At 31.5% G+C, this 15,198-nt stretch overlaps 2 protein-coding genes across 4 annotated transcripts in view; one reads left to right on the top strand and one right to left on the bottom strand.

Moving 5' to 3' along the window:
* The window catches only part of LOC139501021 (uncharacterized), a 455,879-nt gene that overhangs the window by 90,476 nt on the left and 350,205 nt on the right, over nucleotides 1-15,198 (bottom strand). The gene's annotated exons all lie outside the window — the stretch shown is intronic.
* The window catches only part of LOC139501019 (beta-1,3-N-acetylglucosaminyltransferase radical fringe-like), a 138,166-nt gene continuing 124,898 nt past the window's right edge, over nucleotides 1,931-15,198 (top strand). The window contains exons 1-3 of one of the 3 annotated variants that reach the window (XM_071289968.1): nucleotides 1,931-2,541; nucleotides 7,568-7,616; nucleotides 10,464-10,506. In XM_071289968.1, the coding sequence (XP_071146069.1) occupies nucleotides 2,056-2,541; nucleotides 7,568-7,616; nucleotides 10,464-10,506 (578 nt within the window). In that variant the 5' untranslated portion in view covers nucleotides 1,931-2,055. The remainder of the gene's footprint in view (nucleotides 2,542-7,567; nucleotides 7,617-10,463; nucleotides 10,507-15,198) is intronic. The other 2 variants (XR_011658436.1, XM_071289970.1) reach the window with 2 other exon arrangements.

Consider the following 15,198-nt stretch of genomic DNA (forward strand, 5'->3'; position numbering starts at 1 on the left):
CTGAAATGTTTTTTAGAATCTGTAAAATTGTTTAAAACAAACAAAAATGTACTTTTAATTACATATATAACGTAAGGGTACCCAAATTGCACCGAGTACCCAAATTGCACCTATTTAGAAAAAATAGCAACGGAAATCTTACAAGATTTCCTAGAGACTAAACAATTTGTATTTTTATGATTTGATACTATGCACGTCATTCAACAAAACGTTCACAGTATTTATCAACAGATGGACTGTTTACTGAAAAAGCAAAATGAACGAAAACGTCACCATGCTATGGTTTTTTTTGGAAAAAAAAGTTTGTTTCCAGTTTTTGAATTGTTTGTTTCACCCTCAGCTGCCACTATATGTAATGCTAAAATTGAAAGAAAAAAATTGTTTCGACTTGTTGCGAAAAAAATAGATTGTTTTTCGCCATAGGCGAAAAAAAAATTTGTCGAGAAAAAAAAAACATAGCCCCCTCCCCCCCCCCCCCCGAAAATCAAATGGTTGCTGCCTAGGTGAAAAACTGTCAAAATAGGTGCAATTTGGGTACCGTCACGTTAGGTCCGAAATAATAGTTTTTAACTGCATTTATTGTTGCAATTTTGTCATTTTAGACCGAAATGCGATTATTTTTTATGATACTGAGAAAAACTCGCTTCATTCATAATGTTAAATCGAAAAATCGAGAATTTTTTTTAATTATTTCGATTACAATTAAACCTTGTCGCTTGCCACATGAACTTTGACTCTGGAGGCTCACAAATCAAATAGATTTGCTTTCATTATATTGCATGTTTTTTCATTTTTATTTGGTAGTATTTGTATGATGCTGCATGATTTGTTATGTGATAGTCGGTTAAAGAGCTCACCAGAGCTCATGTTTTATCTGTTATTTTCATTGACAAAAGTCCACCTGATAAAGTACTAAATAAATTTAATAAGTTAACTTTAGGAGTAAAAAAATTCTCTTGTAATATAGCTGCTCGATCTGAATTAGACAGCTACCCTATTGATTGCTTTATAAAAAGACAAACTCTTCTTTTTCATGATAGACTATTAAGGGAAGAAACTAGCCCCTTACTAAAAGAGACACTAAATTTGGCAAAAACTTTACATAATGCAGGTATTTATTCTTGGTACTCCTATGTAAATCATGTCAGAAGTCAAAATGATTTAGGAATAGTTAACCAAAATAAGGATAAAAATAATAGGCTAATTAATATACAAACAAAATTTAGAAAACTCCTATGAAAATTTATATATTAAAATATTAAATTTACAAGAGAATAGCAAACTCCAACTTTTTAAAAAAATAAAGAAAAGCTATAACTTTGAACCATACCTACTTTCTCAAAACTTTGAATATAGACAACTAATTTCTAAATTTCGAATAAGTGACCACTGCTTATTAATAGAAACTTTGAGATTCATTGCTAGAAAAAAAGACCTTTTAACGAGTCGTATATATCGGTTTATTAAATATATCTTTTTAACTAAGAAAGTTGGTTTTATATAATTTAACCAAAAATTAAGGTATTTTACACTTTATCTATTTCATAAATAAAAAGCGATATATATCTATCAGTTTAATTGATTGAGATCATGGAGATATATATATATATATATGATTAAACACCGTGCACTCTTAAGTTATATGTTTGAAGCAAGCGCATAGGTCATCATATATATACGTCTTCAAATTTCGAAGTGTCGGCATTTCACAAAAATAAACGCAATTGAGCTAATTTTTGGTGCATCTGAAAGATAATGTAAAAGCCTTTAATGATAATACCATAGTTCAATGAACAAATAAGTTTTTTCATAGAAAAATATATCGTTAAAGTTTATGTATGCAGGGAAATGCACACTTTAACCCCGTGCCTACTTTGGTGAAATGCTGACTTATACATGTTATACGGAATTTATAAATAATGAAACCTTTTTACACATCGCTCATACGTTGACCTACTTTTTCAAAGATCCAGGTAAATCAAAGTTTACAACCGTGGGAAAGTTTACTGAGCATGCGATTGTACAGGTTGCTTGCATGAATTGTAATGTGTCGGAATGCAGAAAGACACCAGTAAACATCTGTGGACAAGTGATACGAATTTCTTTGCGAAGAATTTGCAAATATTCCTTGTGATTGTCACATTTATTCTTGCACTTGTATTAATTTCTGTCACAAATACAGAACGCATACACACAAAGCAAATTGTGTTTACAAAGTTTGTTAAGCACGAGGTTAAGCATGTTAAGAGAAGTTATAGAAGACAGTTATCGCTGCAGAAAGAACAACAGGTGGTTGACCATATAATATTCCAAAGAAAAACAAATGGAGTCAATTCTGTTGCAGATGATGAAAACTTGGGAAAAGATGAAATTGTAAACAGAAATGGTAAAATAAAACAGAACCGTATTCAGAATGTTAAAAATGTGATGAGGAAAACAGTTCAGTCTGACATATTTATTTCTGTTAAAACCACTAAATCAAACAGGAATTCAAGACTTGATTTGCTGATGGAAACATGGATCCCTTTAGCTAAGGATGAGGTGAGCATCTTGATTTTCTGATATACAATGACGAACATGGTACAGTTTGTTGTACTTGATAAATACTTTTTTATGACGGGAGATGTTTATAATTTACCATAATTTAATTTTGGATGTAACGCGTCTTCTGATTGCCTGACGTTATTTCGTTATGAGCCCATAGACATAATTTAGTGATCTTTAGTCATGTGACCATGACGTCATCAACGTTTTTTCATGGTTTTCTACGGTTTAAAATGGAATTTAGAATTAAATTATAAGAAATAACTGTAATATTTTTTCTATCTATTCGAAATAACATAAAAAATGTGGTGCACACTGTTAAATAACCTGCTACACGCCGCGTTATTCAGTGTCCACCAAATTTTTTATGTTATTTCTTCATAGACAGAAAAAATATTACAGTACCTTTTAAATAACTGTACCTTTTTTGTAGAATTATCAATATCCAGTAATTGTTTGTGCAAGGATCTGAAATTTTTAGACAATGATTTCTATCAATTTTGGATAGAATTGAAAGTCGTTTTCTTTTTTTCAGACAGTCAAATCAGAGTTCATAATCAAAACCATGGTTCCAGAAATTTTGCACACATTTTAGTCATTTTAAAATAAAAGTTTGGATCTTTTTTATACGACCGCAAAAATTAAAAAAAATTTGGTCGTATATTGGTATCACGTTGGCGTCGTCGTCTGCGTCGTCGTCGTCGTCCGAATACGTTTAGTTTTCGCACTCTAACTTTAGTAAAAGTGAATAGAAATCTATAAAATTTTACCACAAGGTTTATGACCACAAAAGGAAGGTTGGGATTGATTTTGGGAGTTTTAGTTCAAACAGTTTAGGTATTAGGAGCCAGAAAAGGGCCCAAATAAGCATTATTCTTGGTTTTTGCACAATAACTTTAGTATAAGTAAATAGAAATCAATGAAATTTAAACACAAGGGTTATTATCACTTAAGGAAGGTTGGGTTTGATTTTGGGAGTTTTGGTCCCAACAGTTTAGGAAAAAGGGGCCCAAAGGGTCCAAAATTGAACTTTGTTTGATTTCATCAAAAATTCAATAATTGGGGTTCTTTGATATGCCGAATCTAACTGTGTATGTAGATTCTTAATTTTTGGTCCTGTTTTCAAATTGGTCTACATTAAGGTCCAAAGGGTCCAAAATTAAACTTAGTTTGATTTTAACAAAAATTGAATCCTAGGGGTTCTTTGATATGCTGAATCTAAAAATGTACTTAGATTTTTGATTATTAGCCCAGTTTTCAAGTTGGTCCAAATATCGGGGTCCAAAATTAAACTTTGTTTGATTTCATCAAAAATTGAATAATTGGGGTTCTTTGATATGCCAAATCTAACTGTGTATGTAGTTTCTTAATTTTTAGTCCCATTTTCAAATTGGTCTACATTAAAGTCCAAAGGGTCCAAAATTAAACTAAGTTTGATTTTAACAAAAATTGAATTCTTGGGCTTTTTTGATATGCTGAATCTAAACATGTACTTAGATTCTTGATTATGGGCCCAGTTTTCAAGTTGGTTCAAATCAGGATCCAAAATTATTATATTAAGTATTGTGCAATAGCAAGAAATTTTCAATTGCACAGTATTCAGCAATAGCAAGAAATTTTCAATTGCACAGTATTGTGCAATAGCAAGAAATCTTCAATTGCACAGTATTGTGCAATAGCAAATATTTTCAATTGCACAGTATTGTGCAATAGTAAGAAATATCTAATTGCACAATATTGTGCAATAGCAAGAAATTTTCAATTGATTGGAGTTATCTTTCTTTGTCCAGAATAGTAGTTGAATCAACTTAAATCATTGTTTTATACAATAAACAATGTATATTCACTTTTACTACCAACTGATAAATTAAAACAATCTTTACCATTCAGTGATAACAAGCACTTTATTTTACATTTTAATATTTTATGATGTATTTAAATGAGTAGTTATTGTTGCAAACTCCATTAGAAATTTGAATTGAGATCAGTTTTGGAAAAAGGGAAAGGGGGATGTGAAAAAAAAGGGGGGGTTAAAATTTTCTCATTTCAGATTTCATAAATACAATGAAATAAAAAGAAAATTTCTTCAAACATTTTTTTGAGAGGATTAATATTCAACAGCATAGTGAATTGCTCAAAGGCAAACAAAATATTTTAAGTTCATAAGACCACATTCATTCTGTGTCCGAAACCTATGCTGTGTCAACTATTTAATCACAATCCAAATTTAGAGCTGAATCCAGCTTGAATGTTGTGTCCATACTTGCCCCAACCGTTCAGTGTTCAACCTCTGCGGTCGTATAAAGCTGCACCCTGCGGAGCATCTGGTTTTACTCTATCCAACTCACAATTTAGTCATGTCAAGGATTTGTATAGTGAAATTTCAAATCCTTGGTTATATGGTTAGTAGTCACAACATTTAGGAAATGGTATTGTCAGATGGTTCACAGCATTTGTAGTTCATGAAATTTCTTGCTGTTTTATAAATTATGCATTTAGATACAATGTATGCTAAATTTAAACATGTCATTTGATTTCTGATTTTGGGCATAGTATTCAACAAGTTGATCCAAATCAGAGTCTACATTCATTTTGACATTGACGGCCAAAGGGTCCAAAATTAAACTTTGTCAGGCATAAATTAAATTATTAAATGATATGAGCAAATAAGCCCCAATACGGATAAATCAGCATGTGCAATACTAAAAACGTTCCACTGTCGATATAAATCAAGATTTAATATTGCTCTTCGAACAGGGCCAATACGGAAAAAAACAGGGCCAATACAGATAAAAGCGGGAAAAAAGCTGTATTAGCCCTAGGGCTAATACAGGACGTTCACTTCCGGTTTTCAATTTTCTTACGCCATTACTTAACTCTGGAAGTATCGTTATGCATAAAAACATTGGTATAATATTTTTTAAATTAAAGTCATAAAATAAACAGGTTAAATGATGTGCAATGTTTTGTAATGTCTTAAAGTTTTGAAACGGAAAAAACAGGGCCAATACAGAAAAAAGCGGGGAAAAAGCTGTATTGGCCCATGGGCTAATACAGGACGTTCACTTCCGGTTTTTAATTCTCTTATAATCATTTAATAAAAGTGTTATGAACTGGCTGTTTCTGTATTGGCACTGGTATAGATTCAAGGTTTGCTGTATTGGCCTCGAGACCCGTACAGAAACAGCAGTTAATAACACTATAATATTGTTTGTTTGCCCTTTACCGACCGACCCTATAAATTCGTTCCGACTGAAAATCTTTTATTTGTATTTACCAGCAATATTTTATTTTAATTTTTTTTCGTTCCTACCGAAAATCTTATATTTGTATTTCCCGCTCAAAACTTTTTTACCGGAATCCACGGGTTTTATCTTCCCCGTATAAGGTAAAGTCCATGTGGTATCACGTGAGTGTTTGGCATGAACAATTGCATTTAGAGATTCAAAGCATTTGATTGAAGTCGATGTTGAAAGTATGACGAACGTTGCCCTTTAATGGCTTTATACTTGAATTGTTAATTACATGTGTAAGATTTTATAAAATTAGTTTGATGATGATGATATCAATGACAACTCAAGCTTGATACAAAATTTTGTGATGCTAAACAGAAATTCTGAATGTACATGCCTGGTAAATGTTCAAAATTTATTAAAATGAATCAGAAAATAAAAGAAACACAAGTTCATGTATAAACAGAAAATGAAAAAAATATGAATTTATACAGAAAACAGATTAATGAAGTTACATGAATATCTTTGAAGTATAGGAAAATTATTAAAGGAGTAGGTCCGGTAAGGACCGATTTTGGCCCCAAATATTTCAGGTTCATCTGACGAAAGATTTTGACCACTTTTTAAACACTTAAGTGTCTATTTTATTTGAATTAATTAGTTTATGTGAAAGATTTTAACAGATTTAGTCATTAAAAACGATCCGATTCAAGCTCAAATATGAAAAATCTACCTAATATGCTGAAAAATGTCACTTTTCAGATGGTTTTTGGTAAAAAATGAAAGTGGCCGCATCCGTGTTCATCCTCAACCTTTATAGATGTTATGTTATATCATAAAATACAACTTACATTTCAATATTAAGGATGAACACGAATGCGGCCACTTTTGTTTTACACGAAAACCGTCTAAAATTTAACTAAAATGCTAGAATTATGAGGATTTCAGTAATTTAGCATGACTTAATGGTGCTAGTACCGGATATATGTGCATTGTATTGTCAAAAACAGCCCATATTTATGTAGCAGATATTACAGACTAGTGGAATAGCTCTGGTAGCATGGATGGAGGCGATTACATACGGACACATAAAAACACATCAGCTTCCATTTCTACATTTTAATCAGACAAAGATGACGTCACAAACATAAATACAAAATACTGACAAAAGGGGAACAACTCTCTCTTACACACAGAAACATAATCTGACCATACATACTGATAGATCCGTGTTTTACTTGCTCGGATACTATTAAAAACACATATTTTTGTATCTATTCTATATTTTCAAAAACTACATATATACAGTTATCCTACAAATCTACAACTCTCAGTTTAGGCTACACGTGCTGATCTTATCTTATTCATGCATATCCATTAGCTATGCCGGTATGTGTGTCAAAATCGTATCATACGAGATAATGACCAGCCAGTATACACTGTAATGATTTCATTAACCAGTATTAAAAAGATAAACATAACACAGAAGCATTCTACTGTCCAATAAATAACTAAAGGTTTACATTTTAACAATTTTGTAAAACTGCTATATTTTGTGGCCAAAAAGGGGTCTTACTGACAATGACTGAACCTTCTCCTTTGTAGATTTAATTTTAAATTATAATCAATATAGTTTTACATAATAATTTTTACATAATAATAAAAGTCATTGTATACAAAAATGTATATATGCTAGATGTGCAAAATACATCCAGCTTTTATGTCATGAACAAAATGTATTGTTTCATTCTAGTACATGATAACAGTTCTATATATATTCTCCTTTTCAGACCTATATATTTACAGATAATGATTCACCCATTCCAGAAAATGTTCATGGTAAGTTTTTCTATAGTCAGGTATACATGTACATGGTATATGGCAGATTCCATGTAAGAAATGGAAATGTCTGTCAAAATGAATAAATAGAAAAAAATAATAATTACTGTTATTTGAAACATAATCTGTGAATGTTTTGATGAATAATGATGTTAGATGAAATTATAAAAATAATTTTTGGATATGGTTGTTTCTGTTTAAAGTAAAAATGATTAAAACAAGTTGAAAAAATGCAAAAAATTTGACAGAATTAACTCCCATTTTTTTACACAATGTTTATGTGTCACAATGCTTTATGTTGACACTTGTATACTGGTATTTAATAGTGTAGTCAGGTTATTCAAACTTCCCTGTTCCCAAATCTGTTACTTTTTTTAGTCAAAACCATCTGTGATATATATTTTTTTTCACTTTCAAATATCTTGCTTTATAGCTCAGTGTCTGTCAATAAATCTTATGTCAGGAACATCGCTGTAAAATCTTTCAAAATCATTGTTGGTTCCAATTTATGCCAGTTAAAACTGTAAATCATGCTGTGCATAAGAAAAAACACATGTTGATTCTTTTATTTAACTTTATTCAAGCAATAGTTTAAACTTATATGTTTCCTACATAAGATCTGTCAAACTTGTTTTCTTATGTCTGAAACATTTGAATGTGCTAACAGTTAAAATTATTAGACCTGAGGTGAAATCTTGTTAGATGTTAGGCTGCAGTATTTTCCAGGAGTTTTAAAAATGACTTTCAACTAGGATTTGATTTCCAATGTTAGTCAAAAAAAACAAATATATATTGTCTGTCAAAATATCTTATGTATGAAAAATCTTATGTCAGAATCAAGTCTGTCAAAATCTTATGTCAGAAACTCAATTTGTCTGTCAAATCTTATGTATAAAAAAATAAAGTCTGTCAAATCTTATGTATGAAAAAATAAAGTCTGTCAAATCTTATGTATGAAGAAATAAAGTCTGTCAAATCTTATGTCAGAAATAAAAAAGTCTGTCAAATCTTATGTCAGAAACAATAAAGTCTGTCAAATCTTATGTCAGAAACATAACATTTAAGGCTTCGTTTATTTAAAAAGGATGATGCTCATAATTTTTTTTTTGGTCAAATTGTCTTTATCTTTATTAGTAAAGCATGTATTCAAAAACAGAAGTTCATTGCTTATGATTTTTGCCTAACATGCTTATGGGAGTTGTTTCACTTTCTTATATGGAATCTGCCATATACATGTAAATGTTACATGCATGAAGTTTGAGTTAAAAATTACTATGATTTTTTTATCTTTTTTTTTACAAATTATTTTGGTATACAATGAAGTACATGTATGCTGATAAACAATAACATACCAAATGTAATTTATTCTTAAGCAAAATGCTTTTTATACCCCTGCTTTAAAAAAGGGGGGGTAGTATACTGTTTTACCTCTGTCTGTCCTTCCGTCAGTCAGTCCGTCCGTCCCATGATTATTTTTCGTCGCATTTTTCTCAGGAACTACAATACAAGGATTTCTGAAATTTGGTTTCAGGGTTTATCTAAGTCAGCTATACCGTGTGATGCGTTTTCAGATTGATCTCTTGACAACTTCCTGTTTACCGAACACTTGTATGATTTTACACATGATAGCCAAGTTGAAAATTTTCGTCACATTTTTCTCAGGAACTACAATACAAGGATTTCTGAAATTTGGTTTCAGGATTTATATAAGTCAGCTATACCCTGTGATGCGTTTACAGATTCATCACTCGACAACTTCCTGTTTACCTAACACTTGCATATTTTTACACTATAATATTAATATTATCCACTTGCGGCGGGGGTATCATCAGTGAGCAGTAGCGCGCAGTTTCACTTGTTTCCCTTAAATTTATCATGTTTGTAAATACTTTAAAGTTAAAGGTTTATCAACAAATAAACTTCAAAGACTTTTAAATTAAAACACTATTCATGCTAATTGAAAGAAACCTTAGAATTTGCTTACAGCTTCAATTTTCAGAGAAATTACCCGCTGTAAATGTCTGTTGGGTCAATACGTTAGAGGTTTGATATGATATGTCAGCATGTTAGAGGTTTAATGATGATCATGAAAGAAGTTTAATTTCAGTACATTTTTCCAGTCAGACAAGAATGCTGTCTCGTCACTTTCCTGACTGTAATTGAACATATAAACTCTCCTTAAAGTACATCTTTGTCCTAAGGGGAGATAACCTTTTGTCTGATCATTTTGTTCCTCATCATTCAAATTGGATTAATGCCATCTTCCCTTTAAATTTATGTCTGATTGTTATAAGCTTAAGGTCAGACTCGTAATCATTGTGGTAATATCAATGAAACTGTGTATCTTATAATCGGCATGACTTTATCAGATGACAATACCAATACTTTAAAAATAAGGCTTACACATAGTTATATATTTTAATTCAGTCACGAACCCGCGATATCATAGGTGTGTTCTAGTATATCAATTAAAATGACGAGATTTTCTTTTATCATATATGTAATCATATGGTAACTTAAATTTAAGATTATTCAATATAAACCTGATAAAGATCTTAGAACTGTGGATTAATTTATTTTTTGGGATATTTCAATCTGGTGGTTTGTCAACATCTGCATACAAATCGATAGACAATGTTGAACATTTAAACTTGTTACTTTTACTGATGTAATCCAATGAAAGTGTATCTCTTGAATTATCATGATTATACTGAATCCACAGTATACTTTAATGGGATATCCGTCCTTATAATTTTATTTAGACCAACTTGAATTTAGAATAAAAATCTGACATGTCTGAAGAAAAAAAGAATTATTAGCATAATCTTTCTATTTTCTTTTTTTAAGCTGATCATTTCATCAACACGTTTTGTGCAGATACACATTACAGGTAATTACTTAGATTGAAATGTAAATAAGATCAGAGAAATGTCAACTTCATTATATCAACATTCTTTATGCAATTTGAGAACACAATTTCAGTGTCATTTCTTTCTTCTTGGAAAATAGTTGAAATTGCAATAGTTACAGATGTCAATTTTTCAGAAAAAAAAGTGTGAAATTTTTTATCTGAAATTTAGAATTATTCCAAGGTTTAGGGTAGCATGACAAGATTTACAGATAAGTTGTGTATATTGTCAGCCCATTCGTTATAGTTAAACTTATTCCCCTCAAATGAAGATGATTTTGTTACATTTTTTAGTCAGAATGTTGGTCATGAATTAAAATTTTCTTAATTTTAGTCTATAATGTTGGACAAAATGTAGCTTGCAGCCTGTAATTATTTTTCAATCTCTTTATAAATCTTTTTGAAAAAGTAAAATCACAAAAATACTGAACTTAGAGGAAAATCAATTCGGAAAGTCCATAATCACATGGCAAAATCAAATAACAAAACGCATCAAAAACGAATGGACAAGAACTGTCATATTCCTGACTTGGTACAGGCATTTTCAAATGTAGAAAATGGTGGATTAAACCTGATAGTATAGCGCTAACCCTCTCACTTTAATGACAGTCTCATCATTTGAAATAGTCATTTTATTTCAATTATGTCTTAATCAGATTTTGGTAAATTATTTGATAATGATAAATATTTGTCTTCAAACTGAAACAATAAACCAGTGATACAAAAACTGCTTTTATATGCATTTTATTTATGTGTCATTGAATCCCAGTTGAACCACATATAACTTGTGCAATACACACAGGATGATTCAGTAAAATTCACCCCTTTGGGTTTAGAGTAAATTACAATAACACAGATGATTTTCTGGTGATTTGAGATAACAACACTGGTATATTACCGTTTAATATCTAGGGAGATTTTTCATAGTGTATTACTGTACAAACCATCACTTAGTTCAGAATCCCAGGACCTGCATTTAGGAATGTACATATAATGCAACAAAGATATTTCTCTATTATGGAAGTTTATATATAGATTTACCTATAATCCCCTGGCATTAAGATTTACAATGTATCCCCAGTAGTCACAACAATCCACCACTCAACCAGTGGCATTCTTTTATGCCTGTGACTCTTTCCTTTAAACATCTTACAATTAAATATGTTTATAAGTTATACTGAAATGTGTTGGACTTATGAGGATTTTTACTGATAAGATTTATTGCAAAAAGAGCCGCAGATTCTTAGAGTATTTTGTTTAGTGATATAGGATTTTCGAGAAAGTTGTTGTTTCAGCATCATTAAAAAGGGCGGTTGATGAAATCATGGGGGTGGTAGCACTTGGCTGAGTGGGGCGTATGACATTTGCGCCGATTAAGAAAATATTCATTCTTTCATTTGCGCCGATTTCATTTTTTCATTTGCGCCAATTTCCTATCATGATTTTCTTGGTAGAGGATTGCTGTTCACAAGGAAGCTATTAAACCAGGAGTTCCAAATGGTGAAATGAAATAATCCCTTCGTAAATTTTACGGACGTCATCGCGAGTTGTTTGACTGTTATGAAATAACCGTTTCAATAATGATATCGGATATCGGATATGTCCTTACACCGTAACTACAATCTCCTTCCCTTTCATGAATGTGACCTACCGAATTAGACTATTTACCGAACATGAGCAACACCACGGGTGCCACATGTGGAGCAGGATCTGCGTATCCTTCCGGAGTATCTAGGATCACCCCTACATGTAGTTTTTTGTTGGGTTCTTGTTGTTTATTTTTTAGTTTTCTGTGTTTGATTTAGAGTGTGACTGTCCCTCTGGTATCTTTCGTCTCTCTTTTACGAAATTTGGACATAAAATATGTGGGTTTGTTGGTTGAGTGCTTTACTCCCACAGCTCTTTTTGAATATATTTTTAAAGTTACTGGTTTTGACATTTTCTCTAAATCCAATAGCCAATATATTTAAAAAAACAACATGAATATTTAACATAACAAATAAACCATTAAGATTCTAAAGTATGCTGCTACTGATGAGTTTTTAATGACAGAAATGGTATATCTTTAGATTCCAGTTCGCTCCCTAGTTCTAACCCACTACAGCAATTGTTTGACATTTACCCGTTTTGGTATTTTGAATTCCTTGCCAAGGTTCGGGCGTACACGTAAATATGACCTAGCTATGCCACTGTAATTAGATTTACAGGTACGTTAATACTTGTACATGTACTATACTATATGATACCATTGGTAAAATCTGGTTTATTTATGTTAATTTTGATTCATATTGTTCTGGAACTTCGTTGTAACACGATGGACATATTGCACACTGAAACGAGCCAAAGAGGGCCATACATATTGGAAGGTTAGTTAATGTCCTGAAACATAACAACATATCCTACAAATGTACCATAAAATCGTGTAAAGCCAGAGTCACCATGGATTCTATTGTCAAAACATAGAACGAGCATAATCATGTGGCAGATGTCCGAAAGACAAGGAGGCTAAAGAACTATGGGTACGGTCAAGGAAAAAGTCTGGAAATGTATCTTGTAGGCCTTCTTCCACCTCCCCATGGTGATTCATTAAATTTGTACAAGTGGCTAACGGAAGAGGTCTATAATGATAAATTATAAATAACATGACTTGGATGGAGAGTTCTCTCATTGGCACTCATACCACATCTTCTTATATCTGTTCACTTGTAATTTACCTGTAAAAATATCGGCGCAAATGAAAAAAAAAAATTGGCGCAAATGAAAGAAAAAATCGGCGCAAATGCAAAACGCCGGCTGAGTGGTCTAAGTAGTAATACTACTGTACTATTAGCTTGTCAGATTACTGATGTTGTGAGGTCTAGTCCCACATTACTAGGATTGTAAGTTTTCCTACCAAAGGTTGGTGGCATGGTTCTCTCTAGGCACTGGCTTCCTTCACCGATAAAATCTGACCATCACCCGATAGCAATAAAGTGCTGAAAGTTGTGTTCAACACCAATCAATTTACTAAGTTAAATCTGATCTGACAAATTATGTAACATTGATATTTTCCTTTGCATCTGCCTTGTATTGCTGAAGTCAAACGATGTGGAAGGAAAGATTAATACATTTAGGTTTGCACTTAGAATACACTTTTCTAATTTTCACCTTCTTATTAATTACATTTCTGAAATCTTAGGCCCTTACCAAATAGTGCTAACATGTTGCACATAAGTTGCACATAAGATGCTCACGTTAGAAACTAACATGATTGCACACGAGTTTTTTAACATGCAAATTAGGTGAGCATTTTGTGAGCAAAAAAATTGCACATATGAAACTAACCTAATTTGCATGTTAAAAACCTCACGTGCAACTGCTCATATGAGCTTTTGTTTCACATGTGCATTTTATTAGATTGCTCACATGTTGCACACGTAAATATTATAGTTGACCAAAACTTAAAAAAGGAATATTTTTCAAATTTAAATGAAAATCTTAAATAATTCAGTTGAAAATAAAATAACTGATACATCATGTTAAAAGAGTTATTCTTTAATTATTGTCAGTTAATTATGATTTTCATATGATTTTTTTTTTTTTATTTAAACAATAATCATGATCATTACTAAAAACATAATATTACATTATAAAACTAATAGAGGGACTTGCAAGTTTAGTATACAATGAATGTCTTTGATTAATAAGTACTGTATTTCAAAAAGTTTAAAAAAGAAAAATCTTTATACATGTAGTACTTATTTTGAAGCAACCTGTATATATGTTCCAGACCATATGAGTATTTGGACCGTACGCGTACGGTCCGGACCGTATACGTATACCCGTACGGTCCGACCATACGCGTACGGTCGGACCGTATGAGTATACCCATACGGTCCAGTTGGCAATACATGTTATTGAATCAAATGGGTTAAATTTAAAGAAACATTTATCGAAATCTTTAGTTTTAGTTTTACACATTGTTATTATTACAATTAGATAGATAAAGTGAACAAGCGAACAATTGAAATTAAATAACTGTTGAACTGTACATCTGAATCCTATTTTTGTACTCTCGCACTAGGTGACACTTGCTACCACAAGTAACGTAATATTTTTTTTAAATTTACATGTTTGCAGTTCATGCATGTTCCTAAGCTTTGCATTTTTTTTTGTTATATTCTAAAACAATTGTTCTCCCACATTATGCTTACTTCCGATATCTTCAATATCAGTGAGCATAATCCAATAAAGAAACAAAATGCTAATTATAAGAGATTAACAGATTTAATTAACGTGCTTTTTTTAAGTAATTAAAATCTAAAGTTTGTATTTCAATTACAATTGAACGTTTTATATTAATTTTAGAGTTAAGTTGTGTTGATCTGTTATATGCACTTGTATCTAATAAACTTGACTAACTTCTTAACATTAGTCCGACCGTACGCGTACGGTCCGACCGTATGAGTATTTTGAAAAAGTACGCATACGGTCCAGACCGTACGCGTACGGTCCAAATACTCATACGGTCTGGAACATATATATTCCCATAAAGGACTTAAAATTGTAATATATTTCAAAATCTGACACAAAAATGAAAATAATGAATTAGAAATGATAACTTACAAATAATTAACCACAGCCACACTGGTTTTATCAGATTTCAACAATGCCTTTCTTCAAATAGCACAATAT

The sequence above is a fragment of the Mytilus edulis genome, chromosome 13 (assembly GCF_963676685.1).
Source record: "Mytilus edulis chromosome 13, xbMytEdul2.2, whole genome shotgun sequence".
Lineage (NCBI taxonomy): Eukaryota > Metazoa > Mollusca > Bivalvia > Mytilida > Mytilidae > Mytilus > Mytilus edulis.